Below are 17,812 nucleotides of genomic sequence, written 5' to 3'. Positions count from 1 at the left end.
TTGTTTTTGAAACACAGTGAAAATACAAATAATTTACATAATTTTTAAATTCTTTAATTTATTCAACTATTTATTGAAATAACATTTCAAAGCTCTCCTACAAGCAGAAGTGCTGACATCAAAAGTGATCTGCCCCTAAATATCTCATACCCTTTTTCTTTTCCTATCCCCAGATCTGTTATGATAATAAAAATTATCACCTAATGATTCTAAAAGGTATTTTGGAAAGCTGTATGGGTTTCTTGGGTTAAGGCACTATGTTTCCCCAAAGGATAACATACATAGTATAGTATAGATATTAGTATATCTGAGTAAGACTCACTGATCCTACAACAAGCAGGGAAGGAGCATAAATGGAAGATGTCCCTGCTATTAAAGGTAGAATAGAAGATAAAATTTAAGGGAAAGAAAGTCCAAAGTAGAAGTGGAGGGGTGAAGTCAGCCTGCTAGGGTATTATGCTGAAGTGTTTCAGTCATCTAGGGGTAACTTGAAAGCAATAGAAATTCTGAGCATCAGTTTTCTCCCATGATGTAGATGAGAGTGACAAGATGAATGAAAATATACTACCTCTTTAGATATCAAATGCACCACCAATATCCATTGATACAATATAGGTATGTGACCTCAGTTGAGCCAGCCAACTAATTTTATCATCTGAAGATGATATAGCAAAAATGGACATAATTACAAATGATATGCACATTATGTGCCTATCCATTTTGAACACACAATAAACAAACTACATAGTCAATGTTTTATAGCCCTTACCATTTTATCATGATGAAGATGGGAATTTTTCAAAATGTCATATTTCTTACCAGTATCTCAGGACTGGGTGGTGGTGGAGGAAGCTGGATTGGAGGCAAGGTACTCAAGGCAAATCCTTGCTTCACCTGGTTAATTTGTTCATTGTATTGTGTCTAGTAGAAAAAGAGAAACAATATTTTAAAGCAAAGTCAACTTCAAAAAAAATGGCATATAAAAATACTTAATGCGTTTTGAATAGTACAACAAAAAAGTGATTCTCAATCTATTGTAAAAAAACAATATAAAAACAATTTCTGACATAAAAATAGTTCTATAGAACAGCATCCCTGAATGTAAATAGTTGTATTTTTAGAAGTTGTTGATTGAAAAGATACAAAGACACATAATTCATAGATCCCTTAGATAATTCTTCAGTGTTTCCATAATTTTGAGCCCCAAACTTGGAACCACTTATATTAAAATGAATAGAGTCTAAAGATTGGAGAATTTATAAATAATATACTGGCTGATAAATATGGGGGGAAAGTATCTGCAATGAAGACTTGGATTACTTGCAAATGTTCATTTTAAAACCTAGAGGAAAAATTTTAGAGAATATTTATCAAATATTTATATTTGTTTATCTCAAGTTATACCTCTAGCTTTCTCCAGTTCCATATCACCCTTGTTTTATTCTCTTGGATTTGCCAAAAGACTAATCCCTGAAGCTTAACATGCTTTTAACATTTTATTGGCATTGTCCCTGTTTTGCTTTACATTTTATTTTGTAAACAACCCAAGAGCTGGAAAAGAAAGTCTTTTAGAAATTTCCACACAGAGAATAGTGGTATGTGCTTGAAAGAAAACAAGGATACAGAACAAGGAGCGCCTCTTTTGAGGCCAGAACTTTGAATAAACCCAACAGAGATGTTGAGCATAGTAAAGACTGAATACTAAAGAGTCCAGGAAAAAAACAGTCAAGACCACCAACAAAAAAAACTACGTAATACTTAATGCTTTTCACAAGTGAATGTCATTGTTTGTGTTGTGACGTCACAAAACAATCAACATTATATATAAACTTTAAGATATAAATACAAAAATATCCAAAACCAAATTAATATTCCATTATTTCTTTACATTACCTTTATCATAGTCCTAATAATATTAAACCAATAATTAAGAGTTCATTATTTTGCATTTGGAATAATTACATAAAAGGTTAACACTGAAAACTAATAGGGGTCTGCTTAATCTTCCTTTTTAAAAAAATACATATTTTTATTGGTTTCAGAGAGAAAGGGAGAGGGAGGGAGAGAGAGAGAGAAACATCAATGATGAGACTCAATGATTGGCTGCCTCCTGCACGCCCCCCATTGGAGATTGAGCCCGCAACCCAGGCATGTGCCCCCGACCGGAATCGAACACAGGACCCTTCAGTCGGCAGGCCAACGCTCTATCCACTGAGCCAAAAAAGCCAGGGCATTGATCTTCCTTGTAATTCTGTAAACACACAATTACTAAAACCAAGTTAGGCATTTATTTCTGATTGGAGCAGAGTTAGCTTTGAAATTCTAGAAAAGTTAGGTTTGAGGCAGACTGAGTTTATCATTTACTATACTAAGTTGGTTGCTAGCTACAATCAATTATGTGGAAGTAATAGATCTCAAATCTCAAAAAGGCATGAACTTTAGAAACTGAAATGAAATCTATGTTCTTCCTTAAATTTCTCTAGCAATTGTTTTTAATGTTAAATGTTTTCTTTAAGTATATACCACCTACAACTTTCAGTCAACTTACTCTAAATATACTTTACAACTTACCCTAAGGAATGCAATCTTGTTCCTGACATCTGTCACAATGGCATTCCAACTGTCTACTGCAGCCTTTAACTGAAGCGATTCTAGGTTGCTGGTGTAGACAAGGAGACACAAGAGGAAGTTCTTTCATTTTATATAAGAATTAGGTTTCCAAAAATTTCCATTATGTTCTCTAGCATATATGTAAATAATGTAAAACAACGAAGTTATCTCTATTACCAACACTTACCTCAAATGGGCACAAAGTTGTATTAAAATTAAAAACAAGGACTAGAGACATATGTGTTTTTTTTCCCCAAGAGAAAATATAACTTCTTCTTCAGCAAAGCAAGGTGTGTTTTTTTGTTTGTTTTCTAGTGTGGCAATATTTTTAGGACATATTATAAAACCTTTGCACAGGAATTCCTCTGCAAAGTGGGAAGGCAGTAAAAGCCAAAGAAGGAAATTGCCCTAACCATCTGATGTTGAGAACACTCTCATCTTGGAAGCAGGTTTTGGACGGTCTCCATGTGAACCCTAACATCACAAGGCCAGAGTTGGCTTACCAGGTTCTTTTGCAAATTAAAAAAATACTCCATATGGGAGGGCAAATGAGAAAGAAGTATCTCTTGTGCAAGGATAAATTACATTGTTGCTTCTATGCAGTGCATAATTGCCCAAACACAGCAGCTCTGCCAAACATACCCACCAAATGACTTAAATAGGAATAGCATGGTGGTGTTTAGGGTCTGCTGTCTACAGAAGAGAGATTTCAAGAGACTGTTAAAACATCCCCAGCCCAGTATCACCCAGTACAACAACTTTAAAAGAACAGAACAAACTATTATTGGGATCACACACAGAGGCTTGCTAATACTATCATTTACCGAGCATTTTTCTCCCACTAGCAAGCAGAGACTTATTACTTAAAGCAGTGCTTTCCTGAACTGACTGCACATCAGTATATCCTGGAAATCTTGTTAAGTCTCAGAGATTCTGATTCTTAGAAATAAACAGTGATGACCATTAAAATAATTCTTTAAAAATATGGTGACGTGCCCCAGCTGGGTGGTTCAGTTGGTTGGAGCGTCATCACATGCACCAAAAAGGTTGTGGGATTGATCCCTGGTCAGGGCACATAAGGCTATCAGTGGATGTTTTTCTCTCTCTCCCCCGCTCTTCCTCTCTAAAACCAATAAACATTTCCTCGGGTGAGGATTAAAAATAATAATAATAATGATACCTTGGTTCCAGAGATTCTAATTCTCTTAAGTTTGAATTTATACCTCATAAAATTATAAATTTAAGGAGAATCTCAAACAATCTGCCCAATATTTGAAAATCACTCATATAAAGCACAGCAGGAAATTGCCTTTAAAATGTGATTTTAGCCGAAACCGGTTTGGCTCAGTGGATAGAGCGTCGGCCTGCGGACTGAAAGGTCCCGGGTTCGATTCCGGTCAAGGGCATGTACCTTGGTTGCGGGCACATCCTCAGTGGGAGGTGTGCAGGAGGCAGCTGATCGATGTTTCTAGCTTTCTATCCCTCTCCCTTCCTTTCTGTGAAATATCAATAAAATATATTTAAAAAAAATAAAAAAATAAAAAAAAAATAAAATAAAATGTGATTTTAGATATGTTAATACTGATTCCCCCTCCCCCAAAGTACTCTGTAGGTATTTAAAAATCAAGCCTTTGAAAAGAAAACAATTAGAAAAATTTTCCACTTAGAATCCACCTTGGTTTGTAAATATCTGGTCTTCATTGTTGTCTGACTGAGATTTTTGATCTATTTGACTGCAGAGGAAGGGAAAAAAATCTGTCAGAAGCTATTATTGCATTCAGTAGACTTCTCAGTACTTTAGCAGAAGCAACAAAATAAAAGCATCCAAGTGACTAGGTGACCTTTGAGGTTTAAAAACAAAAGAGCTTCTTCATTCCAAAGACTCTAATGTCATTTATTTAAAATGAGAGGCCCGGTGCACTAATTCGTGCACTAGTGGGGTCCCTCGGCCTGGCCTGCGGGATCGGGCCAAAACCGATTCTCCAACATCCCCCGAGAGGGTGCAGGCCAGGCCAAGGGACCCTACAGGTGCACGATCAGGGCCAGGGAGGGATGAGGGAGGTTGGCCAGCCAGGGAGGGGCCACGGGAGGGCTCCAAGGCATGTCTGACCAGTCTTGCTCAGTCCCAATCGGCCAGACCCCAGCAGTAAGCTAACCTACCAGATGGAGCGTCTGCCCCCTGGTGGTCAGTGCACATCATAGCCACTGGTCAACCAGTCAACTGTCTGGCCCCTGGTGGTCAGTGCACATCATAGCGAGCAGTTAAGCGGCCTTAGCACATCATTAGCATATTACACTTTGATTGGTTGAACGGATGACTGAACACTTAGCATATCAGGCTTTTATTATATAGGATACATCACAAATTATGTTCAACCTTGGAGCCACTTGCAAGTATCTCTGAGATCAAGATGAATTAAGGAAGAGGGAAAGGTTACCTTGCTGCCATCTGAGTCACCCTGGCAAGATGACTGAGGCATTCCTTTTCAGTCTGCTCTAGATGAAGCAAACCAAAATCTCTACGACACTGTAAGAAATACACCTGCAGATTTTTGAGAGAAAGAAAAAGAAATTGAAGGTGTCCTTGTACATGAACACATTCTTTTCTCAATCATTTCATGTAAATTTTAAGCGATTTTTCAATCTCTTCCAACAGCACCTGAGTTTCTTGACCATCGATACATTATAAAAGCTTTTTGATCAATTCTGCAATTCTAATTTTTTTATTTAGTGGTTACTGGGTTTGTAAACATTCTAGAAGATTAGTTTTCAAACCTGCACATACACTGGAACCATCTCAAAAGTTTTTAAACCAACTTTAAAAAAATGATGGCAGTCCCAGAGATTCTAATTTAAGTTATATTAGATGTAGCCTGGATATTGAGTTAAGAAAACTCAAAATAATCCCTGCTGTTTGTTTTCTAACTGATGAAGGGGAAGAAAATAATCAGACTCTACAGAACTATGCAGTGCAATGGGCCTGGGAGGTCATCTAGTCCAATCCCACAGCAAGAATCCCTTCTGTACCATTATTGAAAGTAGCTTATTATTCTCGTGGACAGCATTAAGTGTTTCTAAAATTATGGAATTAGAAACTTCTTCACTTAAAACAGTGAAAAACAAATGCAAATTTGAGCACTTAAGGTATTCTGAGTTGTTTGTTTTTCATTAAAGCTAGCACTCCAACAGTTTAACTCTTCAGAATATTTTTGGTTCATTTATCACTCCTCAATTGTTGACCTCTGGATTTCTAAGAACTCTGCTAAAGACTAGAGCTTGGAAGATCTGTAATGATTATAATGTCAGTGAACTTTCCAAAACTTGAGTCTTATTGTATATCACGTTTAGTTATCTATAAACAAAAATTATATACACACATAGAATCTTTTTTTTTTTTTTTTTTGAAAGCGAGAGAGAGAGAACCTAGCTGTGAGGTTCTAAGCTAACCTAGAAGAAACTGGGTAACTTTCTGGGTCCAGAGGTAAGCTGGTTTTTGACATTGGAGTGTATGATGTATATGTGCTTTTGGCAGATTTATGCAAGAAGCAAAGAAGGGAGATTATGGCAGCAGTGAAATAATATTCTTCAAAATTGGCTTGGTGACCTGGCTTCATGAAAATTTTCCCATGATGTCTGCATTTGCTATATATATTGAAGCAAACCAATTTCTTGGAGTCATTTGAGAAAAACAACATAAGATCATAACACTGTAGTAATCACATACAAAATGCCAATGAGTCAAAAAAACACAAAGGTTGGAGCTGATTTTTTCAAGCTGGTTCTAAAATGCCTTATTTCTCTTTATTTACAAAACAGTTTAAAAAACCCACCACATTCTTTAGTATATTAGTACATAAGTAAACTTGCTTCCCCAACCCTCTCTCCCTCTCTCTCTCACCTCAGCTGTTAAAGCTCTACTAGTTTCTGCATTCAGTTTGCTTAAGTATGTTTTAATTGTGGTTTCCATATTAAGCTTCTCCATTTCCCACTGAGATCTGAAATACATGATCATTAAAGAGTCAGTAACACTGCAGCAAGAACAGACTTTTCTATCTTATTCAAGAGGAAGATAACAAGCTACTCAATGAATAGTTAATGATTTCTTGAAAAGTATACAACGTATAAAAGCAGGAGAAGACAATACTTAAGCCTTATTATTATCCTTTACTATCGAGAGCGTAGAAGTTTTAAAGTTGTCAATATAGAGGTAATGATTTAAAACTTGGCTCTCAAGTTAAGTTGTCTGAGGATGAATCTCAGTTCCACAGTTTATTAAATGTGAAACCCTGGGCAAGTTACTGACCTTCCTTGTACCTCACTTTTCTCACATGTAAAAGTGGAGGAAATTGTATTACTTACCTCAAAGAGCTATAGTGAAAATTAATTCAGATAATATACATAAAGCACTTTGTATTTGGCACATAATAAGTACTAAATAAATGTCAGGTATTATCATAATTAATAAATTTTACCTAAAGTTTCTTTAAACAAGCCTTTTTATCCCAGTAATAGCAACTATGGACATTTTTATTATCTGTGTCATAAAGCTAGATCACTGCATGAAAATATTTTAATATTATTATATTCAACACCTCAGAATGAAAACAAATCCTACAGCTTAAGAGGAAGGGAGATGATGACAGGACATTATTTACCAAGGACATTATGGAAAATGGCTACCTGTAAGGTTTCTCTTTTTCTTATCTCATTTCAGCTTGAGCCCCAGAACTCAATACAAACCAGTGTCTTAAATGGAAACAATTAATTGGAAATAAAACATGGTACTAGGGAATGTTCACAAAAGCTATCCTCGATGTTTTATTATTAGAAACATCTTGATACTTGAGTACCTGACAAACACTGAAGAGAAGCTTGATAAATCAATATGTTATTAATACCATTAAGGCGAAAGTGTTTTGAGGTGTGTGTGTGTGTGGGGGGGAGATCATGAAATGTCCGAGAGAATTATTATACCATTGAATATTATAGAAAATTTGCCTACAAGAATAAGACAAAAAATAGATAAATTGGACTTCATTAAATTAAAAACTTTTGTACTTCAAAGGCCATCATCAAGAGAGTGAAAAGAGCCCTAGCCAATTTGGCTCAGTGGATAGAGCATTGGCCTGCAGACTGAAGGGTCTCAGGTTCAATTCTAATCAAGGGTATGTACCTTGGTTGCAGGTTTGATCCCCAGGCCCAGTTGGGGTGCATGCGGGAGGCAACAATCAATGTGCCTCTCTCACATGAGGTTTCTCTCTCTCTCTGTCTCTCTCCCTCCTTTCCACTCTCTAAACATCAGTGGAAAAACATTCTTGGGTGAGGTTTAACAAAAACAACAAAAAAGGTGAAAAGACAACCAACAGAATGGAGGAAAATATTTGCAAATATCTGATAAGGGTCTTGTATCGAGAACATACAAAGAAAAATTGTAACTCTACAGTAAAAACACAAATAATTGAATTTTTAAAATGGCCAAAGGATATAAATAGACATTTCTCTAATTAGACAAACAAATGGCCAATAAGCATATGAAAAGATACTCTACAAAATTAACCATTAGGAAAATTCAAATAAAAGGAACAATGGTATACCACTTCACATCCATTGCAATTGGTAAAATAAAGACTGATAATCCAATAAGTATTGGTGAGGATATAGAGAAATCAGAACTATCATCCATTGTTGGTAGATTGTAAAATGGTGAACTGATCTAGAAAATAGTTTGGCAGTTCCTCAAAAAGTTAAACAGAGTTAACCGCATGTCTTAGCAATTGCATTCTTACGTATACTAGTACATCACCAAAAGAGAATTTAAAACATGCCCACATAAAAACTTGTACACAAATGTTCTAACAGAATTATTTATTATAGCTCAAAATGAAAACAAATGAAATTTCCATAAACTGATGAAAAGAAAAAAATTTTGGTTATATCTATACAATGGAATATTATTTTCCCACAAAAAGAATTAGTACAGATACATGCTATAACACAAATGAACCTGGAAAAAAATTATGTTAAGTGAAAGAAGTTAATCACAAAAGACCACACATTAAATGGTTGAATTTATATGAAATGTCCAGAATAGGCAAATCCAGGGGCAAAAAATAGAATAGTGGTTGCCAGAAGCTCAGGGAAGAGATAATGAGGAGTGACTTCTAATGAATCCAGGGTTTCTTTTTAGGGTGATAAAAATGTTCTGGAATTAGATAGTGGTGATGGTTGTATATTTCTGTGAATATATTAAAAACCAATGAATTATATACTTTAACAACGTAAATTTTATGTGGTATGAATTAGATCTCAAAAGAGCTGTTATAAAAAAATTACCTGCAGTCAAGTCTATGAATGAGAACAAAAGTTGTCAGTTTCATAAAGCAGTCACACCCAGTTGTATTGATTAGGGTAAAGATATAAGAACTCAATAAGCTCTAGTCCCTGACAATAGTGTGTTGTGAGATAATAATTTAGCTGATTTATTCTCAGCAGTTTTCTAGTGCTAGAGCTAAAGTGAACATAACCTCCCAATTTGTCTAGGACACTTCTAGTTTATACCTGATGTCTCAGTGTAATTATGAATACTGCCCAATTTCAGGCTCATAGTGCCCCAGTTTGGATGATAAATTATATGACTGCCCTAGCCAGAACATGCTGAGTGAAATACAAAGTTTCAGAAAGGGTGCACTCAATCAAAGCAATAGCTGTTTGTACCTTTTCATGGAAAGTTGCTCTTTAAGGTTCTTGATCTCATTATCTTTGGCATGGTTTTGACGCTGTAATCTAAGCAAAGAAAAAAGTCATAAAATGTTAGAAATTATTTGTCATTATAGATGAGGAGGGATTAAATATGTCCATTTTGGGCCAAATTGTTGAGTCTGAAAATAACTAAACTCTGATACCTAGCCCTTCTAAAATTTATCTTATTTCTGATGTCTGATTTACTGACTTCACAAAGCAAGAACTAAGTTCTAACTCCTTAGTTTTAACTAAGCTATAAATTAGAAAGCCAGCTACAAGAGTTATTTTATTTTGTATTCCCAGCTCAGTGATTCAGAAAAATGTCTTTAGTTCTTTGTACTTCAGTTTACCCACTAGAAAACAGAGATGGTAACTTCTGATGTCCTAAGCCTGTTGTGGGATTGAGAACTTTAAATTCCTTAAAGAGATATTATATCAAGTCATGCCAACTATTGAAGACTTACAGTCTGAAAGAAACCAGACCTTCAATATAGAAGTAATAAAGCTATGTTCAAGTAAGAATTTTAATAAGGACTATGAATTAAAACTAGGAATCACTCATATAACCTAATCATGGGAAGTCTGGATAAAAATTTTGCATAAATCAGAAAATATAATCTGTGATTAGCTTAAAATTCATATGCAAGAAACTATTAAGAAAAATGCAAAGTAATACTTTTTGGTTAACATATATTCACATCCTATTTTTTATGTTCCTCCCTTGTACTGCTGCTGTATTTCTCTTCACAACCAAGCTTCTACATTGCTCTGTTAATCTGCTTCAGTATGAAGAGATTTATAGCAAAAAAAAATATTTCTTTTTAAGTTTCTAATATGCTGAGACATTTGAGATACATAGGAGTATTGGTTAATATAAATTATTGGAATAGTAAAGCCTTAAAACAATGACTTTAAATGTTGGCTAGAATGCTCACTACTTGATTTCAGAGACTACCCACTCATCTTTACTCGAAGCTTCTTAGAAGCTGTATAGAGACTTATAATCAATGTTCTATTGGACTGAAAATGTAATGAAAGAAACCAGATCTCTTTTTATAGAAGAGGTCATGTTCTGAAGTAAATAATAATAAATACAAGCTTTGTTATTATAATATACAGGAGAATAGAGAGAGTTGGAAAGTAGTAAGATTTCTAAAACTGGCATCTTCCTTTCCTTTGATACATCCATAATTTCAATATTTTACCCAGTTCCAGTTTACAGTGGGTGATAAGAGTTGACAGAGCTGCTAGGGAATATAGAAAACTTGGATTTATAAATAATAGAGGGTAAGGTATGTATAGTTCTTATCATACAGCTTGGATATGAACCAGCTATCTATGTTCAGGCAGTCATAACTTCTCAGTCCTATTTTTCTAATGAATTACATGATAGGGTAGAATTAGATTTTCTTTTCTAAAAGATCTAAAGTTCTCAAGCTTATTCTGGCTGGTTATTAAGTTTATTATATGGACTTTATTGACAGCAGTTTCTTAACATTTATTAAGTGCTTATTGTAATTTGTACAAAATGTCACTTTTCTGTAAAACTGTTAAAATTGCAATCATCATCAATAAATATTTATCAAACATTTACTGTAGGATTGGCATTGATTTAGGCCAAAGGAAAAAAAGTTTATTTTTCGCTTCCTACTAAACACCACATCCTAAGAGGGAAGAAATCAACATTCTACAATTAAAGATTATTTATATTTTTATCACATACTCTTGGGATATGATCAAAGTTAAACAAAAATAGGCTCAAAAGTTTATATGAGAACACACAGTGCTCATACTTTTTTTTTTTTTTTTTTGCCTAGATGCCCTCTGTCTTTTCTCCCATCTCATCTTACCTAGCCTAGGTTCAATATTATATCTTCATTGAAGTTCTTTCTTATCACAACAAAATCCCTATAAAATATAACTCCATTTGACAGTTATGTGCTTTTGAAAAATTTAAACTCTTTGAGATAATCATAGGTCCACTTTCAGGTGTAAAAAATAATAGTCAGAACCCAGGTACCCTTTACCCATCTTCCCTGCAATGATATCCTGCAAAATGGCAGTACAATAACCAGGATGCTGACAGTGATCCAGTTCAAGATACTGAATTTTGTCACCACAAGGATTCCTCATTTTGCCTTTATAGCCATATCCACTTCCCTTCCACTCCCATCTCCTCCTTATAATCTTGAAACCACTAATCTGTTTTCCATTTTTATCCTTTTTGAAATGTTGTCGTTTAAAAAATGTAATAGAAATGGAATCATATAGTATATAGGCTTTGGGGTTTGGGATTTTTCACTCAGCAGAGTTCTCTGATGTCTATAATATATGTAGAGATATCGCTACTTCGTTCCTGATGGTGGTGTTTGTGTCTTCCCTTTTGGTCAGTTTGCTAGAGGTTTGCCAATTTTATTGATCTTTTCAAAGAAACAGCTTTGTTTCATGGATTTTTCTCTAGTTTTTTTTGTTTGTTTTTAATCTGTATTATTTCCCACTGCTGATTTTGGGTTACTTATCTTTTCTTTTTTTGTGTTCTTGAAGTAGGAGCTTTTATTATTCCTTAGAGACTTTTTCTCAGAACTGCTTTAGCTGTGTCCCAGAGATTTTGACATATTGTATTTTCATGTTAATTTAGTTCAATGTATTTTATTTCCCTTGGAATAATTAGGTATGTAGTTTATGTAGTTTCCAAGTGTTTGGAAATTGTCCTGTTATCTTAGCATTATTGTTTTCTAGTTTGAGTCCATGTGATCTGAGTGTATGCTTTGCATAATTTCAATTATTTTAAATTTACTGGGGTTTGTTTTAGGGTACAGGATATCATCTATTTCGGTGTATTTCCTGTGGACACTGGAAAGCATAAGGATTCTGCTGTTATCTGGCGAATTGTTCTATAAATATTGATCAAATCCTGTTAGTTGATGGTATTGTAGAGGTGGTTTATATCCTTGTTGATTTTCTGTCTAGTAGTTCTATAAATTGATGAATAGGGTGTTGAAGTCACCAACTAAAATTGTACATTTTTCTATTTCTTTCAGTTCCATCAGGCTTTGCTTCATATATTTTAAGGCTCTGTTTGTGGTACATACAACTTTGTTTTGGTGCCTTCCTGGTGGATTGATCCTTTTATCATCAGTAATGTCCCTCTTTGTCTCCAGTAGTTTACTTTGCTCTGATGCCCATTTTGTCATCCTATATAATAAAAGGCCAGCAACCATAACAGTATCATGACCATAATGACCATTGACCAGCCGCTATGAGGTGCATTGACCACCTCTCAGTCCCTCCCCCTGGGGGTGGTGGCAGGGCATGACTGGGGACTGTAGAGCGGTGGTGGGTGGTGAGTATCCAGCAGCGAGCATCACGGGGTGGCGGAGGTGACCATCGCGGGGCAGGGAGCATCGCAGAGCTTCGTGGGGCGGGGAGCATTGAGGAGCGTTGTGGAGTGTCAAAGGCGGGGAGCATCACGGAGTGACGTGGGGCAATAGCAAGGAGCATCACGGAGCGTTGCGGGGCAGGGAGCTTCATGGAGAATCACGGGGTGGTGGAGGCGAGCGTTGTGGAGCTTCACGGGGTGGGGAGCTTCGCGGAGCACTGTGGGGTGGCGGAGGCGAGTGAGCATCATGGAGCGTTGCAGGTTGGCGGCAGTGGCTAGCGTCGCGGGGCAGGGAGCTTTATGGAGCATCACGGGGTGGCGGAGGCGAGTGTTGTGGAGCATCACGGAATGGGAAGCTTCGTGGAGCATCATGGAGCGGCAGAGGTGAGTGAGCGTCGTGGAGTGTTGCAGGTTGGCGGCAGCGGCTAGCGTCGTGGGGCGTCGCAGGGCGTCACGGGGCGTTGAACATGGCCCTGATCGCAGGTTAGGCAAAGGGGCCTACTTGCGCATGATTTCGTGTGCTGGGCCTCTAGTATATTAATATAGACACTCCTGTTTTTTTGATTATTTACATAATGTATTTTTTACCATCTTTATACTTTCAAACTACCTATGTTGAAACTGAAGTTTCTTGTAAATAGTGTATTTTTGTATCACAGTTTTTGTTATATTTTTAAAATCCACTCTGCCAGTATCTATCTTTAAATTGGTGTATTTAGACCATTTACTAGTACATTTAAGGTAATTATTGATATGTTAGTGATTAGGTCTGCCATTTTGTTATTGGTTTTCTGTTTCTGTTTTCTTACCTTCTTGTGGGTTATGTGAACATTTTTTTAGGATTCCATCTCTGTGTAGCTTTCTTAGTTGTCACACTAGGTATTACAATATGCACACATGGCCTACTGCTATTGATCTTTTCCTATTTCAAATGAAGTTTAGAAGGGCCGATTCACACTGCTTTGATGGAGAGAGGCAGGAGCTCTGGCACCAACTGGGGAGAGGGGGGTAAAGGAGTGGTGGAGACTAACACCAGTGGTGGAGACTCAGCTCCCCATAGGGAAAGTAGGGATAAAACGTACCATTGACTAGTCCCACCTCAAATCAGTTTGTTAAGTCCACAGATGCTGGGTAGAGGTAGAGGCTCAGCTCATAGCTGGACAACATTGATGCTATCCTGAGAGAGGAAATGAGCACCACCTGCTCCCTCCTGGTGGAGAATGCAAGATCAACTGCCTGCTCAGTACTGCTACCCCAGCAGAAGAATCTGATTCCTGCCATCTGCTTTTGTCAGAGCATACTATCTGCTTCCAAGGAATGGTGTGGGGCTGCTGGTGTTTGGCTGGAGTAGGTTGGTAGTGCCAAGAAGGTTTTCAGTTGTTACATTTTCCTTTTCCGGTTCCTTTGGCTAGAGGGAACAGATTTTCCTTGGAATTTTTCACCCTATGCCTATTGGCAGTTGGCAGTTTCTGCAGCACCTTGTCTAGGATATATGGGAGGCAATAAGGAAAATCACTGCTGTATCATTCCTCAAGTCCAAGGTCTCCAGACGGTCTGCTTTCTTCTTCCATCTCTCAGAGTCTTCCTGTTTGTTTGTTCTTTTAGGTCCAGGGTGTTTTAATTGTAAGATGGAGGACTTATAAGTAATGGAGCTACTATGGTGAAACTGGAAGTCCCTCTGTTATACGTAATTTTAATCCCCTATGTGATCTATATTCTCTATTAGCTAACAGTTAATGTCTAACACGTCTTGGTATCCTCTACATATGTCTTACATAATTCTTCTCACAGTTAGTACTTAAATGCTTGGTGAATGTTTAACACTGAATGCTTACTGAGTGAACATATATGTATCCCCTAAAGTGATCTGTCTGCAGTTTCGAGCATATAAGGGTGCCTGGGTCAGCTATCAGAGTTGAGAAGGTATATCCTCAAATTAGGAAGGAGAGAGGAAATTCATCTGCATGCATGGCATGACATTGCTGATCTCTGGTATTATGGAACACATTTATGGATTGGTCATTATCTTCCAGGCTAAAAGACCAAGTTTTGAATCCTTCTTAAGTGACTGCAGTGCTTAGTTTGTCCATGCTATCTTAGTTTACTCACCTCCTTGTGAACTTGAAGGATCTCTCTAAGTCCAGCAGGGACAGGCCTGAAAGTATTTTCAACTGATATTAAGTTGCCAGAGCTACCGCAATCAGTTCTTAAAAACATCTTCAGGATGGATGATACGATATATAGGGAAAAATTTTAAACCTAAATTTCTGCCAAGTATTTCTCTAATTTTACAATTAGTATTTTGGACTCCTCACTATAAGATTATTTCCTAGAAATTACCTATTCTCCTTATTAGCAGTCTAGGAACTTCAAAGGATTTCAAATTAGATTTTCTGGACTGGCCAGCATGACTCAGTGGTTGAGCATCAACCTATGGACCAGGAGGTCACAGTTCGATTCCCGGTCAGGTCACATGCCCAGGTTGCGGGCTTGATCTCCGGTGTGGGGCATGCAGAAAGCAGCTACTCTATGATTCTCTCTCATCAATGGTGTTTCTCTCTCTCTCCCTCTCCCTTCCTCTCTGAAATCAATAAAAATGTATTTAAAAATAAATTAGACTTCTTAGATGACTGGTAGCTTGTGGTACTACTGCTCATTAAAATAATTTGTTACAAGTTACATTATTCTTTCAACTAATACTCATTAGAGGCAATGATTATTAGAAAAAAAATAAAGCAAGACACTTGTTTTTTCCTATTAAGTCAAAATTTTTAGTCTTAGGCATGTAATCCTTAAAGTTATAAGAGAAATGAAATTGGTGCAGTTGAGAAAAGTCTCCAGCCCTCTTGGTCTTGGAACACAAACACTCCGAGGGACCAACATAAAAAAACATACAACTGATTCCATGATGTCTTTGAGGAATATATTTATCATATGCTATAAAGAAAAGGCCAAGAAACTAGAATCATGATTTTAAAGTTAATTATCTTCCTCATGAAATTCTATTATCTTCACACTTGTTCATCTAATACATGAAAAGCTTGATATATAGAGTGAGCAGTTGCTCCATTTAGCTGGCAAGGCAAAAATAGAAATGGTTTTTAAGCAAGTGCAGGCCTGTGGTTGGCAGTTCCTAATATGCAGTCACAATGCCACCTAGTGGGCACCTATGGATTATCTTTTCAAGATAGTGTTCACTATGTAGCAAACCCAGAATTTCATTTTAAAAGGATTTGTACTTACTTGGAAACCTTATTGATTCCAAAAGCCATTTGTTGCTTAAGAGATGCGATGACTTCATCCCTCTTCTTAATATGTAGTTGGTTTTCTTGCCACCGCAATGTCAGTGTTTTCAACTGTTTCTCAAAGTCCTGCTCAAAGAAAAATACAATTTCAGTTAATTCTGCTCAAGTCACCAGACATTGAAAGAAAAAAATTGGGTTCTGTAGAAAAGAAGATATCGTTTAGTTGAACATTTGAATTACCTCTGACTTGCCTCAGATCTAATGGCAAAAGTACTTACTTCACACTGATAGTGCAATTTATAAAGCTGCTGTTGTCGAGCAAGCTTTTCCTTCTCAATTTCTTCATATTCTGCAGATACCTTTCTGGTTGAGCCCTATTAAGCAAATGGAATATGCATGCTTTATTTTCCTCTTTTAAAAAAGCATTAATATTTTAGTTATTTAAAGGGGATTTAAAGTTTTCATCTATCACCTATTCATGCTGTATAGGTATCAATGCAAACATCCCTTCTGATTAGTTTAGATAAACCCAATCTCTCCCTCATTACAGCATTCACTAAATAATACCAGTTACTTGTCTACTGATGCTACAATTTGATAAAATTACCTGGCATGCTTACCACTTTTTAGGCTTTTTTTGGGGGGGAGGGCGGTTAATGCTTTTACTGTCCAAAAAAAAAAAAAAAAAACAACACAAAACACTTTATGAGGTAGGCAATGAATACTTCCATTTTGTAGATGAAATAGAGTAACTTGCTCAAGGTCACACAGATAGGTAGTGGAGGCACCTTAATTACCCAAGCACTTAATATTATTACATGACATACCTTAGTTTAATGTTCAAATTCTCCACTATATTACAAACACTCTAATCACAGGCCCATGTCACAGTATAACTCTTGAGACAAAGCAGATGCTAAACGTTTTTTGAGTAAAAGCATGAATTTTCAAAAGGTGTATGACATTTTTTTCTATTTGCAAGTTCTCATAATTTTCATAGCTATTAGATGAAAACCAAAGGCCCCACATTTAAATTATAGTGTGATATACAAAGCTTAGAATATTTCATTTCACTTAAAATATACAAATCATGCCCTAATCAGTTTGGCTCAGTGGATAGAGTATCGGCCTGCAGAATGAAAGGTCCCAGGTTCGATTCCGGTCAAGGGCATGTACCTTGGTTGCGGGCACATCCTCAGTGGGAGGTGTGCAGGAGGCAGATGATCGATGTTTCTATCTCATGGATGTTTCTAACTCTATTCCTCTCCCTTCCTCTCTGTAAAATATCAATAAAATATATTAATATATATATATATATATATATATATATATATATATATATATATATTAGAGGCCCAGTGCACAAAATTCGTGCATGGGGGTCCCTCAGCCCAACCTGTACCCTCTCCAATCCAGGAGCTGTCAGGGGATGTCCTACTGATGGCTTAGGCCCACTCCCCATGGTTCTCTGTTCTCTGCGGGGCTTGGGGGCTTTGCCACAGCCATGGAGACAAAGCCCCAATTTCCTGCTGTCCGCTCTCTGTCTGCTGGGCCTGGGGGCTTAGCCGCCATGGTGCGAATGAAGCTCCCATGCCCTGCTGTCCGGGCTCTGTCTGCTGGGCCTGGGGGCTTTGCCGCTGCCACTGTGCTAAGGAAGCCCTCATACTCTGGGCTCTGTCTGCCGTGTCTGGGGGCTTCCCACCATTGCCGCACTAAGGAAGCCCCTAAGTCTTGCTGTCTGGGCTCTGTCTGCCGGGCCTGGGGGCGTTCCCACCACCGCCACCATGCTAAGGAAGCCCCCAAGCCCTGCGAACAAAGCCCCCATGCCCTGCTGTCT

The 17,812-nt window shown here is 37.1% G+C and overlaps 1 protein-coding gene across 9 annotated transcripts in view; it reads right to left on the bottom strand.

Moving 5' to 3' along the window:
* Nucleotides 1-17,812, bottom strand: part of DZIP3 (DAZ interacting zinc finger protein 3) — a 123,530-nt gene that overhangs the window by 30,909 nt on the left and 74,809 nt on the right. For all 9 annotated transcript variants that reach the window (XM_080654002.1, XM_080654001.1, XM_080654007.1 and 6 more), the window contains 7 exons: nt 16,254-16,349; nt 15,974-16,101; nt 9,325-9,393; nt 6,509-6,605; nt 5,049-5,152; nt 2,572-2,659; nt 820-921 (listed from right to left, as the gene is read on the bottom strand). In XM_080654002.1, coding sequence (XP_080510128.1) covers nt 820-921; nt 2,572-2,659; nt 5,049-5,152; nt 6,509-6,605; nt 9,325-9,393; nt 15,974-16,101; nt 16,254-16,349 — 684 coding nt within the window. The remainder of the gene's footprint in view (nt 1-819; nt 922-2,571; nt 2,660-5,048; nt 5,153-6,508; nt 6,606-9,324; nt 9,394-15,973; nt 16,102-16,253; nt 16,350-17,812) is intronic.

The sequence above is a fragment of the Plecotus auritus genome, assembly GCF_963455305.1.
Source record: "Plecotus auritus genome assembly, chromosome: 2".
NCBI lineage: Eukaryota > Metazoa > Chordata > Mammalia > Chiroptera > Vespertilionidae > Plecotus > Plecotus auritus.
Note: the sequence above shows the minus strand (reverse complement) of the source record. Positions and strands in the feature narration are given on the sequence as shown.